This window comes from Zootoca vivipara, chromosome Z2 (genome assembly GCF_965207765.1).
Source record: "Zootoca vivipara chromosome Z2, rZooViv2.hap1.1, whole genome shotgun sequence".
NCBI lineage: Eukaryota > Metazoa > Chordata > Lepidosauria > Squamata > Lacertidae > Zootoca > Zootoca vivipara.
The window spans coordinates 34309177-34332882 of NC_142585.1; the positions used below are offsets into that span (position 1 = coordinate 34309177).

At 45.3% G+C, this 23706-nt stretch overlaps 1 protein-coding gene across 5 annotated transcripts in view; it reads right to left on the reverse strand.

Moving 5' to 3' along the window:
- Positions 1-5695: 5695 nt before the first annotated feature.
- Positions 5696-23706, reverse strand: part of LRRC8A (leucine rich repeat containing 8 VRAC subunit A) — a 37800-nt gene continuing 19789 nt past the window's right edge. For all 5 annotated transcript variants that reach the window (XM_035113022.2, XM_088665248.1, XM_088665249.1 and 2 more), the window contains exons 3-4: positions 15102-17265; positions 5696-8427 (exon numbers count right to left, since the gene is read on the reverse strand). In XM_035113022.2, coding sequence (XP_034968913.1) covers positions 8152-8427; positions 15102-17258 — 2433 coding nt within the window. In that variant the 5' untranslated portion in view covers positions 17259-17265 and the 3' untranslated portion in view covers positions 5696-8151. The remainder of the gene's footprint in view (positions 8428-15101; positions 17266-23706) is intronic.

Consider the following 23706-nt stretch of genomic DNA (forward strand, 5'->3'; position numbering starts at 1 on the left):
ACAGAAGTGTCAGACCCTATATATATACAGAGGGTGGTGGGGGTGGGTGGGAATGGGAGATGGGCTGATGGGAGTGGTAAACCTGTAGATGGGTGTTAATGGCTGCTGATGGCTGCAATTAGTCCTGGGCTGAGGTGCTAAAGAAAGCTTGATCATGCATAATGAGATAAGAATCCGATATCTCTATTCATCCCAGGTGCTTCCATGGTTTTAAGCTTGGTAATGATTTCCAATTCAGCAACTTCCCTTTCCAGTCTGTTCCTAAATTTCTCTGTAATAAAACAGCTGCTTTGAGATCTTGTATAGAATGTCCTGGGAGATTGAAGTGTTCTCCTACTGGTTTTTCAGTCTTATGGTTCCTGATGTCAGATTTATGTCCATTGATCCTTTGGCGTAGGGTTTGGCCTGTTTGTCCAATATAGAGAGCTGAAGGGCACCGTTGGCATTTGATGGCATACACAATGTTAGAAGATGAGCAATTAAATAGTCCTGAGATGGTATGTTGGATGTTGTTGGGGCCAGTAATGATGTTGTCCGGGTGTATGTGGCAGCAAAGTTGGCATCTGGGTTTATTGCAGGCTCTGGTACCAGTGTCCATGTTAAGTCTGGTGGTTGTATTATTGTGGGTGAGGAGTTGTTTAAGATTGGGTGGCTGTCTGTAGGCAATGAAAGGTCTTCCTCCCAGAGCTTGAGAAAGGGAGCTGTCATTGTCCAGGAGAGGCTGTAGATCTCTGATGATGCGTTGTACTGTTTTAACTTGGGAGCTGTATGTGATGACTAGTGGTGTTCTGTTATTTTCTTTTTTGGGTCTGTCTTGCAGCAGGTTCTCCCTAGGTATCAGTCTGGCTCTGTTGATCTGTTGTTTAACTTCATCAGGTGGATATTTTAGTTCTAAAAAGGTTTGCTGTAGATCTCTTAGGTGAGATTCTCTGTCTGTAGAGTTGGAACAGATACGGTTGTAACGTAGGGCCTGGCTGTATACGATGGATTGTTTGGTATGTTTGGGATGGCACCATTACAGTGGGTGTTTCCGGCTATATGGACTCTGTTCTGAAACCATATGCTATCAGTGCTCCCAGCTACGTACGTGACACCACAGATTTTCTGAGGAAAATACAATCTTTGAACAATCTTCCTAACAATACTATACTAGCCACTATGGATGTGGAATCTCTATACACCAACATCCCACACAATGATGGTTTACAAGCCATAAGGAACACCATTTCAGATAAAACCACAGCGGACTTTGCTACCAAACTCTGCCACTTTGTCCTTACCCACAACCACTTCAAATTTGGTGATGACCTGTTCCTCCAGATCAGCGGCACAGCCATGGGCACCCGCATGGCCCCACAGTATGCCAACATCTTCATGGCAGACTTAGAACATCGTTTCCTAGACTCCTACCCACTCAAACCTCTCTTGTACCTACGATACATTGACGATATCTTTATTATCTGGACACATGGACAACAGACCCTGGAAACCTTCCACCAGACATTCAATGACTTTCACCCCACCATCAACCTAACAATGAACCAATCTATGCAAGAAATACATTTTTTGGACACTACTATAAAAATACAGGATGGACGTATAGACACCACCTTATACAGAAAACCAACTGACCGACAAACATATCTACATGCTTCTAGCTACCATCCCAAACATACCAAACAATCCATCGTATACAGCCAGGCCCTGCGTTACAACCGTATCTGTTCCAACTCTACAGACAGAGAATCTCACCTAAGAGATCTACAGCAAACCTTTTTAGAACTAAAATATCCACCTGATGAAGTTAAACAACAGATCAACAGAGCCAGACTGATACCTAGGGAGAACCTGCTGCAAGACAGACCCAAAAAAGAAAATAACAGAACACCACTAGTTATCACATAATAATAATAATAATAATTTATTATTTATACCCCGCCCATCTGGCCGGGTTCCCCCAGCCACTCTGGGCGGCTTCCAACAAAACAGAAATTCTAAAATACAAAAATCCATCAAACATTAAAATACAGAAATCCATCAAACATTAAAAGCTTCCCTAAACAGGGCTGCCTTGAGATGCCTTCTAAAGGTCTGGTAATTGCTGTTCTCTTTGACCTCTAGTGGGAGGGCATTCCACAGGGTGGGTGCCACTACCGAGAAGGCCCTCTGCCTGGTTCCCTGTAACTTGGCTTCTCGTAGTGAGGGAACCGCCAGAAGGCCCTCGGAGCTGGACCTCAGTGTCCGGGCAGTACGATGGGGGTGGAGACGCTCCTTCAGGTATACCGGACCGAGGCCGTTTAGGGCTTTAAAGGTCAACACCAACACTTTGAATTGTGCTCGGAAACGTACTGGGAGCCAATGTAGGTCTTTCAGGACCGGTGTTATGTGGTCTCGGCGGCCGCTCCCAGTCACCAGTCTAGCTGCCGCATTCTGGATTAGTTGTAGTTTCCGGGTCACCTTCAAAGGTAGCCCCACGTAGAGCGCATTGCAGTAGTCCAAGCGAGAGATAACTAGAGCATGCACCACTCTGGAGAGACAGTCAGCGGGCAGGTAGGGGCTCAGCCTGTGTACCAGATGGAGCTGATAAACACTGCCTTGGACACAGAGTTGACCTGTGCCTCCATGGACAGCTGTGAGTCTAAAATGACTCCCAGGCTGCGCACCTGGTCTTTCAGGGGCACAGTTACCCCATTCAGGACCAGGGAGTCCTCCACACCCACCCGCCTCCTGTCCCCCACAAACAGTACTTCTGTCTTGTCAGGATTCAATCTCAATCTGTTAGCCGCCATCCATCCTCCAACCGCCTCCAAGCACTCACACAGGACCTTCACCGCCTTCACTGGTTCTGATTTAAAAGAGAGGTAGAGCTGGGTATCATCAGCATACTGATGGACACCCAGCCCAAACCCCCTGATGATCTCTCCCAGCGGCTGCATATAGATGTTAAAAAGCATGGGGGAGAGGACAGAACCCTGAGGCACCCCACAAGTGAGAGCCCAGGGGTCTGAACACTCATCCCCCACCACCACTTTCTGAACACGGCCCAGGAGGAAGGAGCGGAACCACTGCATGACAGTGCCCCCAGCTCCCAAGCCCTCTAGACGGTCCAGAAGGATGTTATGGTCGATGGTGTCAAAAGCCGCTGAGAGATCCAGCAGAACAAGGAAACAGCTGTTACCTTTGTCCCTAGCCCGCCGGAGATCATCGACCAGTGCGACCAAGGCAGTTTCAGTCCCATGATGAGGCCTGAATCCTGACTGGAAGGGATCCAAATGGTCCCAAGTTAAAACAGTACAACGCATCATCAGAGATCTACAGCCTCTCCTGGACAATGACAGCTCCCTTTCTCAAGCTCTGGGAGGAAGACCTTTCATTGCCTACAGACAGCCACCCAATCTTAAACAACTCCTCACCCACAATAATACAACCACCAGACTTAACATGGACACTGGTACCAGAGCCTGCAATAAACCCAGATGCCAACTTTGCTGCCACATACACCCGGACAACATCATTACTGGCCCCAACAACATCCAACATACCATCTCAGGACTATTTAATTGCTCATCTTCTAACATTGTGTATGCCATCAAATGCCAACGGTGCCCTTCAGCTCTCTATATTGGACAAACAGGCCAAACCCTACGCCAAAGGATCAATGGACATAAATCTGACATCAGGAACCATAAGACTGAAAAACCAGTAGGAGAACACTTCAATCTCCCAGGACATTCTATACAAGATCTCAAAGCAGCTGTTTTATTACAGAGAAATTTAGGAACAGACTGGAAAGGGAAGTTGCTGAATTGGAAATCATTACCAAGCTTAAAACCATGGAAGCACCTGGGATGAATAGAGATATCGGATTCTTATCTCATTATGCATGATCAAGCTTTCTTTAGCACCTCAGCCCAGGACTAATTGCAGCCATCAGCAGCCATTAACACCCATCTACAGGTTTACCACTCCCATCAGCCCATCTCCCATTCCCACCCACCCCCACCACCCTCTGTATATATATAGGGTCTGACACTTCTGTTTCTAGTGTATCTGAAGAAGTGTGCATGCACACGAAAGCTCATACCAAAATATAAACTTAGTTGGTCTTTAAGGTGCTACTGAAGGAATTTTTTTATTTTACCATACATTTAATGCACTGTAATATCCCTTATGGGACACGGGGGGCGCTGTAGTTTAAACCACTGAGCCTAAGGCTTGCTGATAAGAAGGTCAGCGGTTCAAATCCCCGTGACGGGGTGAGCTCCCATTGCTCGGTCCCAGCTCCTGTCAACCTAGCAGTTCGAAAGCACGAAGTGCAAGTAGATAAATAGTTAGCGCCCCGGCGGGAAGGTAAACAGCATTTCTGTGTGCTGCTCTGGTTTGCCAGAAGCGGCTTAGTCATGCTGGCCACAAAAACGTCGGCTCCCTCGGCCAGTAAAGCAAGATGAGCGCTGCAACCCCAGAGTCGTTCGCGGCTGGACGTAACTGTCAGGGGTCCTTTACCTTTATAATATCCCTTTACAGTCATGGCTTCCCCAAAGGAATTCTGGGAGATGTAGTTAAGGGTGTTGAGAATTGCTAGGACAACCCTTATTCCCCTGAGAGAGCTAAAATTCCCAGAGCAGTCTAACAATCGTTCTTCCCAGGGAACTCTAGGAATTGTAGCTCTGGCCGGAGGCTAGGAGATCTTTTAAGAACTCCCAGCACCTCAATGAGCTATAGCTTCCAGAATTCATTGGGGGAAGCCACAATTGTGTATGGTGGGACTGTAGCTCCTGGGGCCCAAGCTTTGAATGCAGCAGTAAAATGCTTCCTTAGCATCATTCTAAAGGCTTAGCTTTCACAGCCTAGATACTGTACTTTTAAAGGTTAAGCTGAACGAGTGGCAATAATAGCCTTGGCCAGCAGAGTGCAAAGAAACCTCATTTAACTCTATAGGATATGACTTTCACATGTGGTAGAGGGCTGTGCTTATCTGCATTTTTGGGAAATCATATTGATAAAATGGAGGAAACAACCCAATGCAGGGATTATTTGATAGTCATTTGATTCTCCTTAATGTGGATTGACAGGCCGGCAAGCGGGTCTCCTTTTTAACACAGGGCTAAGCAAAGCAGCGCGAACACAAAGTAGAGTTTGGAAAGCTCCGTCTACCTGTAAAGGTATTGCAGTGTATTAAGTATTATTAACTGCATTTGCCGGTCGCCTTAGGCAAATCAATCTATAATTCAAATTGCAGGTATTCTTCATAGACATAGCATGGACCGCCTGAATGAAGCTCACAGGCAAGTTTGGGAACCCTTGTTCTAACCAACCATGTTCGTGGCAGCAGTGACTAAGCTCACGCCGTGGCCTGCCCCTGCTTGAACACTGATAGCACACTGTAATATAGATATGCATTCCTTGACATATACCTTTTGTGCAGAGAGCTAGAAACTACCTTTATCCCATTTAATAATAATAATTAAGGCTGTCAATGTCAATCCAATCAGAGGCAGCATTGCCCCTGAATACCAGTTCCTGGGAATCACAAGTGGGGAGAGTGTTGCTGCCAGGGCTCAGGTCCTGCTTGGGCATCTGGTTGGCCACTGTGAGAACAAGATGCTGCACTGGATGGGCTCCTCTTGGCCTGATTCAGCAGGATTCTTCCAGCTGGTGTGCGTGTGTATTAAACATATAAAAAGAGAGTCTTCCATAAGGTTTACATGTAGCTTTATTTAGACATTGACAATATCGGAGCCTGGTTAACATTGGTGGGGTTTGGTTATTTTATTTTGATTTTTCTGTGTGTGTCCTCAGCATTGCTAAATTGCGTGCAGGTCTTTTTCCTGTGACTTCAGACGCAGACAGGAAGCTAGCAGTATATTTTATTCTTTCTCTTCACTGCCACAAACATCCAAGGAGGGGAGATTTTCGAACGTGCATACACACGAACAGTTGTCTGAAACCAACACCATCCTGGCATCTCAGTAAAAAGCAAAACCAACTGTCTGAAATAAATGACGGTACGTTAAGATTTGCAGTACCTGTTTTGCAATAGATCACTAGCTGTTAAATAGTTTACCTTTCCAACAGATAGGTATATTAAACCAGCTTAGATGCTTGTATTAGACCCCAAGAATTAAAATTAAATATCGTTGGAGATGTTCGAACAGAGGTTGGATGGCTAGCTGTTAGAGATTCTTTACCTGTGACTCCTGCATTGCAGGGGCTTGGACTAGAGGACCCTTGGGGTCCCTTCCAACCCTACAACCGTATGATTCTGTGAAAGCCTTGGCCAACCTGGTGAGCTCCAGATGTTGTTGAACTACAACCAACACCTGAAGGTTGTAATCTTGGCAAAGCCTGCATTAAACAGTAGTGCAAATTTTACTTTTCTTCGATACGTGTTCCTCATAAAAATGAGGGTGGAAGGGAAGAGTCCAACCTGCGAGGCATTTTATGCTCTTCCTTTAACACTGAAGAGGGAAGTAGAAAAACGGGGGTGGGGGGAAGACTCCGCTATGTTTGCAGAGAATGGGAACCAGGCCTCTTGCCCCATGGAATGACAACTCGGATAAAAGAGGCAAGTATCAATGCTATCTCCATGGGAGCTAGCAAAATAATATAAAAAAATAAAACACAGACCAGCTGCTATAAAAATAGTAAGGAGAGAGGGGAGAAGAAATTGGTTTTTTATATCTCATGGAAGTTGTTTTTTTATATCTCAATGGAAGATGTTGGCAGCACCTAAGGGAGGGAGGGGAGAACAAGGACCTACACCAGCCTTCCCCAACCTGGGGGCTTCCAGATGTTTGAACTCCAATTCCATTAGCTCATGCTAGCTGTGGCAGATAGGAGCTGTAGCTCAAAACATCTGGAAGGCACTAGGCAAGGGGGAGGCTGAAGAGTATAGAGGATAGCTGGCTTGTTCCTTTTAATCAAGGATGGAGAACCCGTGACGTTCCAGATGTTCATTGACTACAACTCACATCATCCCTGATTACTGGTCATTCTGACGGGAAGGGGAAGTGATGGGAGCTCAGTAAAGTTGTTGTTGGGGGGGGAAGCACAGGTTCCCCACTCCTGCTTTTTAGTGTTTCAATGCCCACTATCCATGCTTTGTGATCAAAAAGGGATGCTTTGAATTGACGTGTTTTGAATTCCAGTGTTTTGAGCGAAAAGGAACATTCAAATGTATGCCTGCCCTGCTATCCCTACGTAGTCAAAAACAGCAGTACTGTGGTTTTGCCAACTGAAAATAATTTTGCAGACTAGTCTCCTTATCTTTGGGGCACGAGATTCCAATAGTGCATAAACCACTTAATCCATACTTGCCACTCTTGAAACACAACCCCACCCAGAGGCAGATGTAACGCAGGAAAAGATTCAGATGTGGGAATATCCTACTATCCAACTACCACATGGCGGCAGCAGGGGAATTTTTAATGTTTTTAAAGGAAAGTAAAATTTTGCATGTAGTGATCAAGAGGTAAAATGACTGAAGACAGAAATGACCAACAACGTCAGCATGAATCAGAGAAATTAAGAAGTCCTTTCCAATCAGCTCCTCTGAAATAATCCAGACTGATGAGTCAACAGTTAATAAATCAGTGTGTGCAAGAAAAAGCTAGTGTCACGACGTGTGGCCAAAGGCCAAACACAGTTCCTATGCTTGATTGTACAACGGTAAAACACCCGGTTCCTGGACGGCCCTCACAGAGATACCATAGCAGCAGGCGGTTTGGACAGGATCAATGGGTCCCACTCATTCACTCCTCCACCCCACCCCACCAGCTTGGACGCCAGCCAGCTCCCGCAACAACAGTGCAAGAGTTCTAGAGTTCCGTTTCCTGGTCGGTCGCAGCGGCTGCATTCAACTTCTTCTGCCGTACAAGCCACAAACTCTGGTTTGTAGCCACAGTCCTCACCTTGGACCACCACCACTTCTGCAATTCCGAAGGAAAAAAGCAACCTCCTCTCCCACCTCCTCAAGGCGGTCCTTGGGCAGGGTGTCCTTGGCTAGTCTGTTTTGGCTCGGGTTTTCTTGGGTAACAGAACATGGGGACAAGGTTGCCTGAGGGGTTCCCCATAACAGCGCCCCCTGGCTGTTTTGGCCTGAGGTGTTGGGTTTCCTTCCCCCTCTCCCCACCTCCTCTTCTGTGGAGACTCTCAGGCTTGCTCCTTGTCAGCCCTCCATAGCCGTTCCTTGACTTCCAGTGGCAAAGTGTTAAGGAGGTCCTCCTCCACCACCAGCCCGCTGCGCTTCAGCAAGGGGCAATCGCCCAGCTCCACCGGCAGGCACTCCAGGCGGTTCCCCCGCAGTTCAATCTGAGACAGCTTCGTCAGCTCACCCACTCGGGAAGGCAGCGACTGCAGGACGTTGTTGCCCAGGTTCAAAGTCCGAAGCTTCCTGCACTGGAAGAGCTCTGCTGGGAGGTTCTCAATCTAGGAGAGGAAAAAGGAGAAAAGTTGTTGTTGTTGTCATCGTCGTCATCATCAATTTATATAAAGCATTCCGCCCTGAGATCTTATGAGGAAGGGTGTTATATAAAATCTAATAAACAAACAAACAAAATAAATGCCTATGTGGCTTCTAAATCCGTTTACAACTACAGTCATACCTCGGGTTAAGTACGCTTCAGGTTGAGTACTTTCAAGTTAAGTACTCCGTGGACCCGTCTGGAACGGATTAATCCACTTTCCATTACTTTCAATGGGAAAGTTTGCTTCAGGTTAAGTATGGACTTCCGGAACCAATTAAGTACGTAACCTGAGGTACCACTGTACTGTAATTGGGAGAAGGCCTGGGTGATTGACATTTGGAATGTGAAGACTCTGTGTTTGCAAGACAACCCTGAGAGAAGGGTGGAATGGCATGTATACTGGAACTATTGCTATAGCTGATGAGGAAGCAGGAGGGAAAGAAGAAAAAAGGAAATTGCTATGCCTCGTGATTAAATCAGTATAAGCTAGCAGAAGAAATATGGACATAACCCCTTTGCCATATATGGAAGATCGCCATATATGGACATAACTGCCCATTGGCTTATTCTTTGCTTGAATAAGTGTGTAAATACTCCTGTTTGAAATACTTGGGCAAAAGATTCCTGCACTGCAGGGGGTTGGACTAGATGACCCCTTGGGATACCTTCCAACTCTACAATTGGTTCTATGGGTCGCAACACATAGCAATACTTTTAATAAAGATGTCCTGTTTGGGGGCCTGGATTATTTTGGCCATCCAAACTGAACCCATGGGATTTTTTTTGCGGTGGGAGTGGGGCAGGGGCTTCCAATACTTTCCCTGGACTACCTCACAGGGTTGTTGGGAAGATAAAATGGGGAGAACTATGCCTGCCACCTCGAGATCCTGAGAGAAGGAAATGTGAGATATAAATGCAATGAATAAGTAAATATCAGGAAGGCGCAATACACTTTAGAGCCCATAATCTTGCTTGGTACAGATGTCTCCTAACACTCTATCATTGGAGTCCTCATATGTGAGTTAGAACAGCCTTTACCAAAGGTGTCATGGGCTTTGAAGACACTCAAACTCAGGACACAAGGGAGAAACCTGCTAAGAGGAAGGCACGCTTGGCAAACCCTCACCCCCGGGATCAACTCCCGCCCAGGAACCTATGCCCCCACTGTGGAAGGATGTGTGGATCCAGAATTGGCCCCCACAGTCACTTACGGACTCATTGTTAAAACAGTGTTTATGGAAGACAATCTTACTCGGCTACGAGTGGTCGCCAAAGAAGAAGAACAACATATGTGAGCTGCTTCAGTTTATCCTGGTGTACTGTAGGGCTAAGAGTAGGTACACTGCAGTGTCGTAATTGCCATGCTTCTGCAGCAACATTTCTGGAGGCAGAACCTGGCAGTTCATCAGAAGGTGACCATGCAAGCAGTTGTTCTGAGTGACTAGGACAGCTTCGCTCTGATGGGCAGGTGCTGAATAAATAATACCTTTGTCCTATGCATCAGTAATGATTTGAGGTTCCATCTCCTGCCAGCCAATCCCCACAGTGACCTCCCCGTTGGCAAAATGCCATCTTAGCCATTCGGCTGACACATGCAAAAGTTGACCTTATTGTGATTGAAACTACTAACAATGGCCATTGTTCGTTCTATCCAAAAACCGGCATGTTTTTAGGGTAAGCATTTATAGCTTACGAAGCAATATCCTGCAATCGGATGGTTGACATTCTTACATTCCCATAAACAAAACATACCTGGGTAGCTAGAATGCTGTTGCATGATTTACCCATTTTTAGTTTACTGCTGATTTTAATTTATTGAAGGTGCTAACAAATTTTGGTGGGTTGTTTTTTTTACTGACAATTTTATTGTTTTATCTTTTTCGTAAACTGCTTTGAGGTTTCTTTACAATCAAGCAGCGTATAGGTTTTTATTTTAAAAAAGAAAAAAAAATTAAGTGTGAATGACTTTGTCACAACTGCATAGATTTCAGCAGATCCCACATTAAGCAGGGCGTTAAGTGAATTTTTGCTTGGATGCTTCGAGTAACCATGATAAAACAGCAAAAGGAGTAGTTACAATGCATGAAAACGATGACTGCTGAAAACCAAGGTCTAAAATTCACGAGAGATCTGGTTAGCCATGGGGGTGGCGGTGGGGGCAGCTGTACTGATCCAGAAAAGCTCTGATGTTCAGCCAAGCAAGTCTTCCTCTGCAGGCAACTATGCTCTTGATTCAAACAGTTCTTTAAATCTCAGACCACAGAAATATCTTCTGGGAGATCCCGCCATGACACTCCTGTGGCTAACTAAGATCTGCCCTAGAGAAATCACTCTCTATTAATAAACAGTGTTCCTAAGAAAACAAAACCACACTAGAAAACAGGAAGCATCTTGTTCAGGGTGGAGAAGCAGGGGAACTTGTTAATTTATCCACAGTAGCCATGGCTCTCCAACTTGCTTCCTTTGTTGTCATAGAGCTAATGAGATCAACACATTATTTCCAAGAAAACAAAAACCAAGAAGCCATTAACAGGTGATGGGACCCAGCCCTGCTTCTTGGCTTCTTATAAGCTAGCTACTGAGGAAAGATTGAGGGCACTAGAGAAAGATTGAGGGCACTAGGAGAAGGGGACGACAGAGAACGAGATGGTTGGACAGTGTTCTCAAAGCTACGAACATGAGTTTGACCAAACTGCGGGAGGCAGTGCAAGGCAGGAGTGCCTGGCGTGCTATGGTCCATGGGGTCACGAAGAGTCGGACACGACTAAACGACTAAACAACAACAAAGCTACTGAGGATGAGGGATGTTTCCAGACTGTCAGTATTTCACAAGAGGGAATCAACGGCATACATTGAAACATAGGGCTTTGTGCTATTAAGGAGAGGGAAGGAGCTCAACCGTAGACCATTTGCTTCACATGTAGAAGGTCCTAGTTATGAAGTAGCTTCCTATGTAATTCAAGTGTTTATTCAGAGTATGAGGACTTTTTAGGGAAAAGGCACTTGTAGTAGAGCACTTGCTTTTCAGGCAAAAGCTCCTAGGTCCAGTCCTTGGCAGCATCCCCAGGGAGGCTTGGGGAAAATACCACTTTAAATGTATAGTGCAGATGAGGCTTTAGCGAGGAGACAGCTTAAAGAGAGGTGGGCAAGCGAACTGCTTCTAGATTTCCTTCTACACTAGTACAACAGACCACGAACATAAGAGGAGCCAGGTGGATCAGGCCAATGGCCCATCTAGTCCAACATCCTGTTCTCATAGTGGCCAACCATATTTCTCTTCAAGGCAACCTTCAGAGCAAAGGTTTGGGAGGCAAGGGAGGGAGAGAAATTAATACTTAAGCAAGCATGCAGCTAGCCATGTTGACCCATTTGGTGAGGAAGGGGCTCAACACAGCTGTAATACCAATGCCTTTGTTCAAACCTACTATATGCAGAAACAGAACAGAACAAAAACCCCACCAGCGAGCTGGCTTTGTCTTCACAGAGTGGATGCTTTAAAAATTAGGGGGGGGGGAGAGCAGCTTGGGGAGGGAGAGAAAGAAAAAGGTTGCAGATGCAGATGGTAACAGTCCTGCCTGCATGATGGAAGTCTTAATTTAGTGATTCAGGAAGCTCTTTGCAGACTAAATAAGTGAGTTTATGCCAAGTGCAGAAAGCTCTCAGGTTGCACCAAAAGTATACTGGAATGAAAGGAGTAATTGATGCTCTCCAACTCTGAAAATAGAACGAAAGGAAAAAGCCCAGCAGCTATTGGGCTCCGTCTCGGAACGCCAAGATCCCTTGCAAGGCGAAGATGCAAAAGAAAAAAATGTAGCAGACCTTTACACATTACTGAAACTGGAAACCGTTTGCCACCAAACGGTATGTGCAGCATTAGGGGAAGCCAAATTGCTATGTATTACCAAGTGGTGGAAAGGTTGGGTTGGTTCTCTGTCCCTTAAGAGATGTAGCGAGAGATCCTTGGAGCAGGGAATCTGTCTTCTTGTGCTGTAGCTTAGTGGCAGAACACCTGTTTTGCATGTAGAATGGTCCCAGGTTCAATCCCAAAAGGCATGTCTAGGTAAGGCTGGGAAGGTTCCCTGCCTGAAACCCTGAAGAGCTGCTACCGATCACTATTGACAATACTGAGATAGATGGACCAAGGATGTGACTCGGGCAGCTTCTGGCATTCCTATTTAATTCAGCCATTTATATTCAGAACTATGAGAACTAGAATCTTACTTATTTTTTAGGGAAAGGGTCATGCTTAATATTTGAGGGTAGGGTTGTAACTCAATGGTAGAGCACCTGCTTTGCATGCAGAAGTCCCAGGTTCAATCCCCAAAAGCATCTCTAGGTAGGAAAAAAACCCCCACCCATTTCTGAAAAGCTTAGACAGCTGCTACATGACAGTATGGACAATACAGAAAATAATAATAATAATAATAATAATAATAATAATAATAATAATAATAATATCACCTTACAATACATCTAAAAGCATAGTAAAACATCAAATATATAAAACTTCCTGATACAGGGCTTCCTTCACATATCTTCTAAAAGTTGTGTAATCTCCTTGACATCTGATGGGAGGGTGCCACTGTCGATAAGGTCCTCAGTGTCCAGGTTGAGCATTGAGAGTGGGGGCACTCCTTCAGGTATGCTGGGCCAAGGCCAAAGCACCAACACTTTGACTTTCTCTCAGAAACATACTAGAAGCCACATTCTGGAATAGATGTAGTTTCTGAGTCACCTTCAGAGGTAGCCCCCACATAGAGTGCATTACAGTATGCGGGAGATAACCAGGGCATGCACCACTCTGGTGAGACAGTTCACAGACAGGTGGGGCCTCGGCGGTTGTACCAGATGGAGCTGTGCCTCATTTAACTCCCAGGCTACGCACCTGGTCCTTCAGGGGCATAGTTACCCCATTCAGGACCAAAGAGTCCCCCACAGCCGGCCAGCCCATGTCCCCCCAAAACAGTATTTCTGTCTTGTCATGATTCAACCCCAATCTGGGTCTAAGTCAATATAAGGTAACATGCTGCGTGCCTTTTGGGGAAAAAAGAACCACAGCAGCCTAGCAGCAGAGCTGCTCTGATAAATCATACACTATTTAGGGTAAGCCAGGGTCCAGGAGGTTCATCAAAGCACAGGATTTGGCTTCTGCAGTGATAGGCAAATACTGTGAAAACAATTGCTGAGTGCTAGGCAAATACTGATAACAATGGCCCAGTGCTAGGCAAATACTCCAAGAATGTATGGTCATGTTGCACCCCTGTAAGTAGCATTCCTCCGCTTTGTATTTTAAGCTCCCTAACAAGAAGTCCACACCCAAAGGGTACACAGTGCCTGTGTGCGGAACAGTCAATCAAAAGAACAAAAAACAGGTCTTTGCTACTGCAACAATTACAGAAGAAATCAAGCTGTCAAGAGCCGATTCAGTCAGGAAAGTTTCATGTGGACGTGGCTGGGGTGATGCTGCAGAAGATGACAGAGGAGACAGGACCAAAAAAAAAAGTGCCCTGTCCATTGATGTTGATGTAGAAATTTGGTTAGACATTAGATATAGATTTTGCTTTTGTTTCAATGCTAATTGCATTTAACTTTTAGACAGGATGCATCAAATGAATAATTCCTGTGTGCCTGCATTTTGCAACCCTCATGCTTTCCTTTCCAAGATATAAACATGTAATCTTATCTGATCCTAAAAGTGGCACGAATGGCCAGCCAGGATGTTTTCTTAATGTTAACACTAGGGTGTAAATGCAGCATCTCCTTGAAGCTCCTGGAGAGGTCTAGAGAGTGGCACCACAAGAATGGGCCTTTTCTGTAGTTGCTCTCCAGTTGTGGAATGCTCTCCCCAGGGAGGTTCGGCTGGCGCCTTCATTTAGGCACCAGACAAAAAGGGTTCTTTAACCTCTTTGGCTGATTGTCATTAGATGCCCATTTAAATGTGCTGTGGAAAGGGGAGCTTATTGGTTTGCTTCTATTCTTATTTTTAATATGTATTTTGTGTTTTTTATACTGTAATTTTATGTTGTGAACCACCCTGAGATCTATAGGTATAGGGTGGTATACAAATTTAATAAAGCAAGCAAGCAAGCAAACAAACAAGAAAAAATTTAAAAGTATGATAGTTGAGGCCAAATGGCTTGGGAAACTTGGGAAGTTGATATCAGTATGGAGCCATGCGTGTTTACGCCCCATAATAACCTGTTACCTTTCTTGATGTATGTAGAATGTAGATGTTTTATGACTCTTGGTATGGTGTGTTTAAAATCCCTATATAAGTTCAAGGCAGTCCTCCCTAATTGGCAGCTTGTTCAGAACAACCGTCAGAAGAATGTGCCCTAGCCCAATCCATGCATGCAGTGCTCCTTTGGTCAACCTTAACTAGAATCTAACATGGCAGCAATGACTCTGCGATAACCCACCTGTTGTAGCCAAGTTTAGAGGAGCAAACCTATGCCATGTAGCTAACAGGGAGGAAAAGCCAGGAGGCTGCCACCGCCCTACATCATCTGCCACCTGAGGCAGTCGCCTCACCTTGCCTAATGGTAGGGCCTGCCCTGTACGAAAGATATTGGGAGACCACACCCAGCCCAAATGGCTTCTGTGCTCCCCGCACTACATTCAATCCCCTTCTCTTACCCTGTTGGCTGTGACAGCCAGGTTCTGCAGATTCTGCAACAGCCTGATGTCTGCTGGTATCGAAGTCAAGAGGTTGTGGCTGAGATCCAAATACCGAAGCTTCCGGCAGTAGAAGAGCTGGGTGGGGATCTTCTCAATCTTGTTGCGGTTCAGGTAAAGGCGCTCCAGGTTGGTGAGGTTGCCGATCTGCATGGGGATGTAGGCAATGTGGTTGTACCACAGCTTAAGGCAAGTGAGGCGGTGCAAGTGCTGGAAGCTAATGATTTCCTCAACGGTTTTGAGGTTGTTGTCCTTGAGGTCGATCTCCTGGAGGTTCTGGAGGCTAAAGATGGAGTGGGGGATGCGCTCCAAGTCGCAGCGGATCAGCTCCAGCTCTGTTAGGTTAACCATCTTCTTGAGGCTATTGAGGACAATGAGCTTGGTGCCCTCGTTGTTGATGGAGAGCTTCTGGAGGTGCACCCCAACGTCTGTCACCACCTGGGGAAGCTTTGTCAGATTGCTCTTCAGCCTCAGGACCTTGAGCCTCTTCAACTCCCTCAAGCCATCAATTACAATGTACCGGTTGTTCTCAGCACTTAAGTTCCCGGTCAGGTGGAGTTCTTCAAGAGTCTTCAAGCTGTAAATCCAAAGAGGGATCTCCTTGATGTCCGTGAACTTGATGTGCAAAGATTTCAAGTTCTCCCTCAAGAAGGCGAGGGCTGGGGCCTCTATCTTGGCCGCTGTATGGTACAGCCACAGTTCCTTGAGACTGGTGAGCTGAGCAATGCTTGGTGGGATGGTGACATCAGGGATGAGTTCTAGCTTCAGAACCTCCAGTTCAAGGAGGTCAAAGACAGTGTCTGGGATGCCACTGAGCATGAAGAGGTGCAACTCTAGCTTCTCCTGGGAGTTTTTGGTGATCCTCTGGCGCAGCTTCTCCAACGTCCATTCATTGTTGAGGTTCAGTTGCCGGAGTTTGTTCTCACTCACTTCGGAGAGGAAGACAGCAAATCGTTTGGAGTAGAGGGGGTCATACTGGTCGATGAGGTGTAGCATGAAGGCAAAGTCATTTTTTACATCAGGGATGTCGCTGTAGCTGCTCTCCTCCCGGATGGACTCAAAGGAGTACTTCTTGAGGGACCGCCGGAGCATCCACCAGAGGGTGTACATGCAGATCAAGCCATAGAAGATCACTAAGCTGATGTAGAAAGACGCCAGGATTTTGAAGAGGGTGGCAAGAGGATGAGCACAACGGTACATGCGGTAGCCTGTCAGGCTCTCAATGTCCACCTTACAGTCCACATCAAAGGCGATGTTGCTGACGTAATAGACGGTGTAGCAAATTATGAGGATGAACTTGATCACCTTGATGATGGTTTGCCTCATGTAGAGGCGGTAGACAATGTCTCCTTCCTCCACATGTGTCCGGAACTTCTTGACCTTCTCAAAGAGTGCCTTGGCTTGCTCGCCTTCCTTCTTGTCCAGGACGCCGTTCTCCGTCCGGTCCACAATTCCTTGCTCGATCCGAGATTTTGTCCGCTGTAGCATCGGGGCCGTGGCCTCCACATCCTCACTAACTGTGGAGGACTTCTTGTCCATGGAGCCATTCATCTTCCCAAAGGTGGGCTTTGGGTCACTCTCCTCCACCACTGTCTCAGAGAGGGCCCTTGTAGTCCATGGGGAGTCGAAACACTTGAGTAGGATGGAGACAAAATGCTCCAACTTAGAGCTGGTCCGTGGGAACTTGAACCAGAAGTTACTGCAGGCCAAGAAGATCAGTGTATGCATTAGCACCAAGTAGGGAAAATACTTGGCAAACCAATGAAGGCAGTTTTCATAGCACACAGCATCCACGTAATTGTACTGGTGCCTGTCGAGTTCGTATTTGATCCCTGTTGGCCCTGGCTCCATGGCTGCCACTAAAGAGGAGTTAAAATAACTCGTGTCCAGGCTTGCAGTTGGCCAGTCCCTGGAGGAATCGTTGCAAGCGTCTTTGGTGACCCATTTGCAAGGCAAGCAAATCATTTTGTCCTGGGTGACTTGCAGCGTCCCACCAAATACCGCAATCATCAGCATCACAATGGAGATATAGTCTGTAAAAACGTCCCACCACGGCTTTAGGATGCGGTACGCCGGCTGGGTATCGGCAAAGTAGCGCAATTCTGTGACCGGAATCATGGTTCACCTGGAAAGGGGGAAGGAGGACACAAAAACACAGAGGCAGGATGTTACCAACAAAGAACAGCACATTTCCAAACTGACTACGAGGTGGTTAGGGTTACGTTACAACAGAAGGATAAGGTACATTTAGTTCCAACATAGATACTGTACATGCAGTCAATGGAACTGCACAAAAGCAGGGGATGGAGAGGCAGATTTTTCAGTCCAAGGGCAGCATTCCCTTTATATCAACTTTTTGGGGGCCACATGCCAGAGGTGGGTGGGGTAGAGGCAAAAGTGGCTAGAGCAACCAGCGCTTTAAATATATTGTATAGAGGGGGCCTTCACTGTAAGGTTCTAGGGCGGGTTACAACAGTAAACCAAAGTATGAAAACAATTTAAAACAGCATGCAATCATAAAAACAAGGTGGATCCTAAAAACAGAGACAACAGGTATCAAAGGCCAGGGTACAGAGGAAGCTGTATAAAGAAGGTCGCAGGCACACCTCTGGGGGGAGGGAGTTCCATAACTTAGGTGCCACCGCAGAAAGCTCCCTCTGCCGAGGTGGCACCCACAGAGCTTCTGCAGGTGGAGGAACTACCAAGAAGGCCCTCTTTGCCAATCTTAGCACCCAGGAGGGTCTTGCAGGGAAGGAGGCAGTCTTTCAGATATTTGGGGCTGGAATTAACTTTGGCACATTCATTATAACGGGTCTACTGCAAGTGTAATTTTGTGGGATTCAACCCAAAGAATCAGAGGTTGTGGTTTTGGGTTTTTTATGTCCTCCTCCAAGAAGCAGGAAAACCGGTTGTTCACAATGCAGAGAACTGTTGCGAAATACATTAACCAGCCGATTTTGTTCCAAGCATAGAGCCACTGAGATATGCAAAACTTTCACCTGGCATTTGCAAAACCACATTGAGAAGAAGAAGAAGAAGACAGAATGCAGTGCATGTGTATAAATCACAAAGTTTTGTGGTGGGGGCTTTGTGTGTGTGGACGCGAATGCGTGCAAAGGAATAGGCACTAAGGATAAAGTCACTTGGGCCTCTGTGCAAGAAGCAATTTCATGACTCCAAAGCATTGGCTGTTCATTTTCTTTTTAATTTCCATGAGCTCAGCAAGCAAAAGGAAACGCAAAGGAGATGGGAATCAAAAGATTATTTCCTGGCCGTGGCCACTCCCACCTGGCAGTAGGCTCCTCTGCTAGGACTCAAGAGAGAAAGATTCACAGGAGGGTAACCAGAAGCAGTCCACTCTGGAGACGCCAACCTTCCTGGGGCCCACAGCCACATCTGGATAAACTGGTATGGGCATCGCACAGAGACACTGCAACCAAGCAAATGTCAAGACTCTGTTCCTGCATTGCAGGAGGTTGGCCTAGATGACCCATGGGGTTCCTTCCAACTCTTCAATTCTGTGGTTCTATCCTATTCTCTACAATATAATGCTTTACTGTATTTAAAAATTAATATCTTTGGAGATATTTGCAACCCCCTCTTCAGTCAAAAAGGTTCCTGGAAAGGTTTGCATACAACTGATTGAAACAAAACTGTCCCTCTTCACAAGATTACAATCGGCCGGGGGGGGGGGGGTGTCAACCCTAAGATAGTTGGATGGCGCCTTGTACGCTTCCTTCCAGCAAATCCTGCAGTCAAGCTAGTGCCAAACATATTGCTCTGCTTTCCTTTGGGCCAAATCACCGTAGTGAAGCCAAGTGTCTTGTCTTTTGAGCAGCCCAGGACTCTTAAAATATTCTGAGATTATGAACCATGTCCATTTGTATTGTTTTATCAGAATGTGATCTTTTTCAATGAAGGATGGGATATAAATATTACTAAGTGAATAAACAAACAAACAAAAAAACCTTTTTTGAAACTATCACCTTTTAAACTCTCAGTACAAGGAGGCAAACATCCAATATGCCCTTTTCCTTCATTCCTGACTGTTTGGAATACCCATTGTTTGCACACAGGAGAGGCCACTTCAGTGCTGCTAATGCAGCAGTTCAACTTCACCTCCAGAGGTGCACTCCATTGTCCCTTGAGATAGAAGGATACCAACAAGTACTCCTACTAAGGGCACCCATTAAAATTAATGGGCATGGCAAACTTAGGCCCAGTGATTTCAATGGGTGCACTCAGAGCAGGACTATGGTTGGATATAACCATAACTTTTTGTATACCACTTATGTATTTATATACTGTATTAAGTATTTTGGGAATGCTTTTAATGAAAATGAATAAATAACCTACTCGATGGGTGTTTCTCTCTCTCTCTCTCTCTCTCTCTCTCTCTCTCTCTCTCTCTCTCTCTCTCTCCCTCCCTCCCTCAAGAAACTAATCCCATATCCTGATCAAACATCCCCTATATACTACTGAAAAATGGTTGGGTTGGTTGGTTGCTCTGATGTTTGCTCTATGAACTCAATAGCTCTTCCTTAGCCTTTCAGAAATCCTCACTTGACCCTTACCCACATTCTGTTTGATGTCAGCTCTGCTTAACAACCTACTCACTTAAGACACTCAACAAATATCCCTTTGTAGCACAACTTGCTCACATTCACACACAATAGTTCAAGGTCCGATCCACCAACAGAACCAATTAATTGAGCTTTGAACAGCAATGGCAGTTTTTCAAACAAAAACAAATCATTAGGGTAATCTGCACAAGGTAATTTACGTCATAAAATTTTTTTTCTCATGCCCCAGAGGGGCAGAGAGGCTATGGCCCTCCGGATGTTGCTGGACAACTCCCATCGTTCTTGACCTTTAGCCATGCTGATGGGGGCTGATGGGAGTTGAATATCTGGAGGGCCATAGATTTTCCTATTCCGGTCCTAAACAGTGATCTAATTTAGCATGTTTATTTGACTTGCTTTTGATAAACAAAGCTTAAAAAAAAGACAACTCCTGTTGATTTTTCTCTCCCCCACCCCCCAATATATTAGTATGCAATCTGAAATGTTTTGAGAGGAATTAGTACACAGCACATAGTTAAACTGTGGAACTCGCTCCCACAGTAATGGCCACCAAACTGGCTGGCTTTAAAAGAAGACTGGACAAATTCATGATGGTGGAGGAGGAGGAGGAGGAGGAGGAGGAGGAGGAGGAGGAGTTGTTGACCAATGGTGGCTAGCAGTGCTTGCCTCCATGTTCAGTAATGATTCTTAACATCGGTTGCTGGAAACCATAGGAAGGAAGAGTGCTTGTGCTCAGGTCCTGCTTTGTGGTTTCGCATTGGGGCATCTAGCTGGCCACTGTGAGAACAAATGTTGGACTAGATGGAGCTTTGGTCCAACATCTCTCCATATGGAAGTCTTCTGTGACAGCAGAACCTCCATGCCCAGGGGCAGTGTATCTATGAATACCAAGTGGTGGAAAACACAACTTGAGATTTGCGGCTGGGACATCTGGTTGGCTACTGTGAGAACAGGATGCTAGTCTAGATGGGCCCCCTTTGGCCTGAGACAGGAGGACTCTTCTCAGGTTCTTAAGTAAACAATGCTTAACGTTACACAATGAATATTGGTTTTTATTGGAACACTTGTAAAAATTAGAAGATATTACTTAAATGATGCAAAGGTGTTAAGCAAAGAAGATGTAATGTAGAGTTTTAGCAGACTAATGAATTTTAATATTCCCAAGAACTGCACATTGTGTGCTGAGTCATATACTTGCCAGGAATAATCAACCGGGGGTGTGGGGAATACAGTTTTGATACTGCCAAGCCGGCCTTACATTGTACAGTATCCGCAACTGGCCTCCATCCATTGTTATTGATGAGCTTAAGAAAGGGGTGGGGTTCAATGCAAAAATGAAGCAGTGGAAATTTTTCAAGCTGGAAAACTTTCCAACCCACACCCCAGGCTCTGAATGACAAGGGCTAGAACTGTTAATTCTCTAATCATAAAACAAGCCAATTTTGTGACAGTTCTCCATCAACCTTTTGCCTTCTGGATTTTTTATATGTTTTATAATTTACTCCTTAACCACCCCTTTACCAAAAGATTCCAGGTTCATTGCACACAAGTGTCAGTAAAAACCAATTCACTTTTTGCAAAGAGTTATTGCATTACACCCAACCCTTCTAACTCCAATCAGCTCACATCAACAAAATGTTTTTTTTTCTAGTAGCACTGAACAAGACAATATAAGAACAAACATAGCAATAAATTTTAGAATGGGTGTGACACTTGGGGGCTAGCAGTAAGTAGCTGTTTTACTGGATAAGTTAGGTGTGGGGAACCTTTTGTCCTGCAGATGCTGCTCTGCTACAACTCTCATCATCCTGTAGTTCAGCAACATCTGGAGAACCAAGTTTCCCCACACCTGGATTCACCCCAACCCTCCAGAGCAGGCATGTCAAACCTGTGGCCCTCCAGATGTTTTGGACTACAATTCCCATCTTCCCCAACCACTCGTCCTGCTAGCTAGGGATCATGGGAGTTGTAGGCCAAAACATCTGGAGGGCCACAGGTTTGACATGCCTGCTCCAGAGAATATTTAGGCGAGTGGGGAGAATGAAAGTTCTGTTGTGCACGCAGAAGTCATTCCACACGTTTAATGACTTCACTGGAAGCAAAACAAATTGCTTTAGGGCCGGATTTTAGGGACTAAGCAAAGAGAGAGTGTACGTGCCTGTAATAGCCTCTCCACTCAACAGCTGAAAAACAAAAATAGTACAGACAGCTCACCTTCACTTTTAAAGCACACAAACACCTGCAGAATGTTTAAATCAGCACCTATGCAAGATACTGTGTGCTTGGGAGGCTGAGCTTGTTTTTCTGCCAGACAGAGAGGCAGGGGCAGATGATGGCCCTGACATTAAGCCATCTACAAGACAAGTGATCCTATAGGTAACCAAGAGGGAGGTTGCCAAGGAAACTTGTGCATGATGAGACACACAAAAAAAGTTTTCCCTTTGCAGGGGTTGCTGAGATCCACTGACACAAGCGTAGGCACCTTATATGACAAGGATAAATCATGCACCAGACTGCGCATCTAAGCCATGTTCTAAACTGTTTTTAATATTTATTTATTTTTAATTTGCTGTATCCTGCCCTGGGACCTTATGCTGAAGGATAAATAAGAAATCAAAGACGCTGGTGATTATTATTATTATTATTATTATTATTATTATTAAAATGGACTACAAATGCTTAAAACAAAAAGCTCAAGAAAGTGTGTGCCAAAAGACACTTCTTGCCTGGTGTGCAACTTGGGTTTACAAACAGTTTTAGTTCTAAAAACCATCCATGCTGGATTTGTTTCATTTGGCAAAGATTTTCCTGTCTGACAGTCATCATGCAATGGCCAGGATACATTGGGTGCCTTGCTTTTTGAGCAATCATACAGAAATTCATTTCACCCGGCACAGTCCATCAGCCTCAGAAGCTAGCATTGCTGAAAAAGGGGTGTGGTGGTGAGCTGAATAATTACTACAGGCAGGGCTTCCAGGTATGACAATAAGTTAAGGGATGGATGTGGATCCAGCAAAATTTTCCTCCTCCAGCAAAAAAGCAAGGCCTCCACCTCTCCAGCCCTCTGACAAAGAGGCACTGCATGGCTTGTGTGATGTTGTTTTGCTAGATTTGAGATGACAACTGGATGGCAAAGACTTCTCATTTCTGCTGGCTCACCCTGGCAACCGCAGTTCATTAAAGTGATGGTGGAGCAAAAGAGACAGAAAGATGGAACAACTGTACAAGCATCTTTCTTTTTTTGTGTGGAGGATATTTTGAGTACAAAGAGCCCAGAAAAGGTATCACAGGTCCAAGCAGCATAGCATACAAATGCGAACTGCTGCTTGAAAACTCTAGAAATGTTAACAGAAGCTTACACCATCATTACCTGTTCTCTATACAGGCAGCCCTGTTTAGGGAAGCTTTTAATGTTTAATAGAATGTTTTATTTTAATATTTTGTTGGAAGCTGCCCAGAGTGGCTGGGGAAACCCAGTCAGATGGTGGGGTATAAATAATAATAATAATAATAATAATAATAATAATAATAATAATAATAATATACCAACTCTTAAATCTATCTCCTGTTCCTTGGCAGAGCCCAGGAGTGGACCCCAACGAATTCCCTCTGCAGCCAAAGGAGCTGTGAGGCCAGGAAATCTGCAAAACCTTTGAATAATTAGACCCATGGGGGAGTGGGGTGGAAGAATACACGGTCTTGCTTACACAGAAAACATGCACTGAAGATAGTTTAACTCAGACTAGTTATCCCAAACAAGCTTTTACAGTGCAATCCTGATAAATGCCTACTCAGAAGTACCCTGCTGAGCTTCACGGGATTTATTCTCAAGTATGGAACGGATGTCTATAACCACCTTGTTATAGCCAAAAGTGGTGAGACATTTGTACCATCATTTCATAAGAACACAGAAAGCTGCCTTACAGCAAGGCAGGCCATCGAGCCACTTAGCTCAGTGTTGTCTGCACTGACAGGCAGCAGAT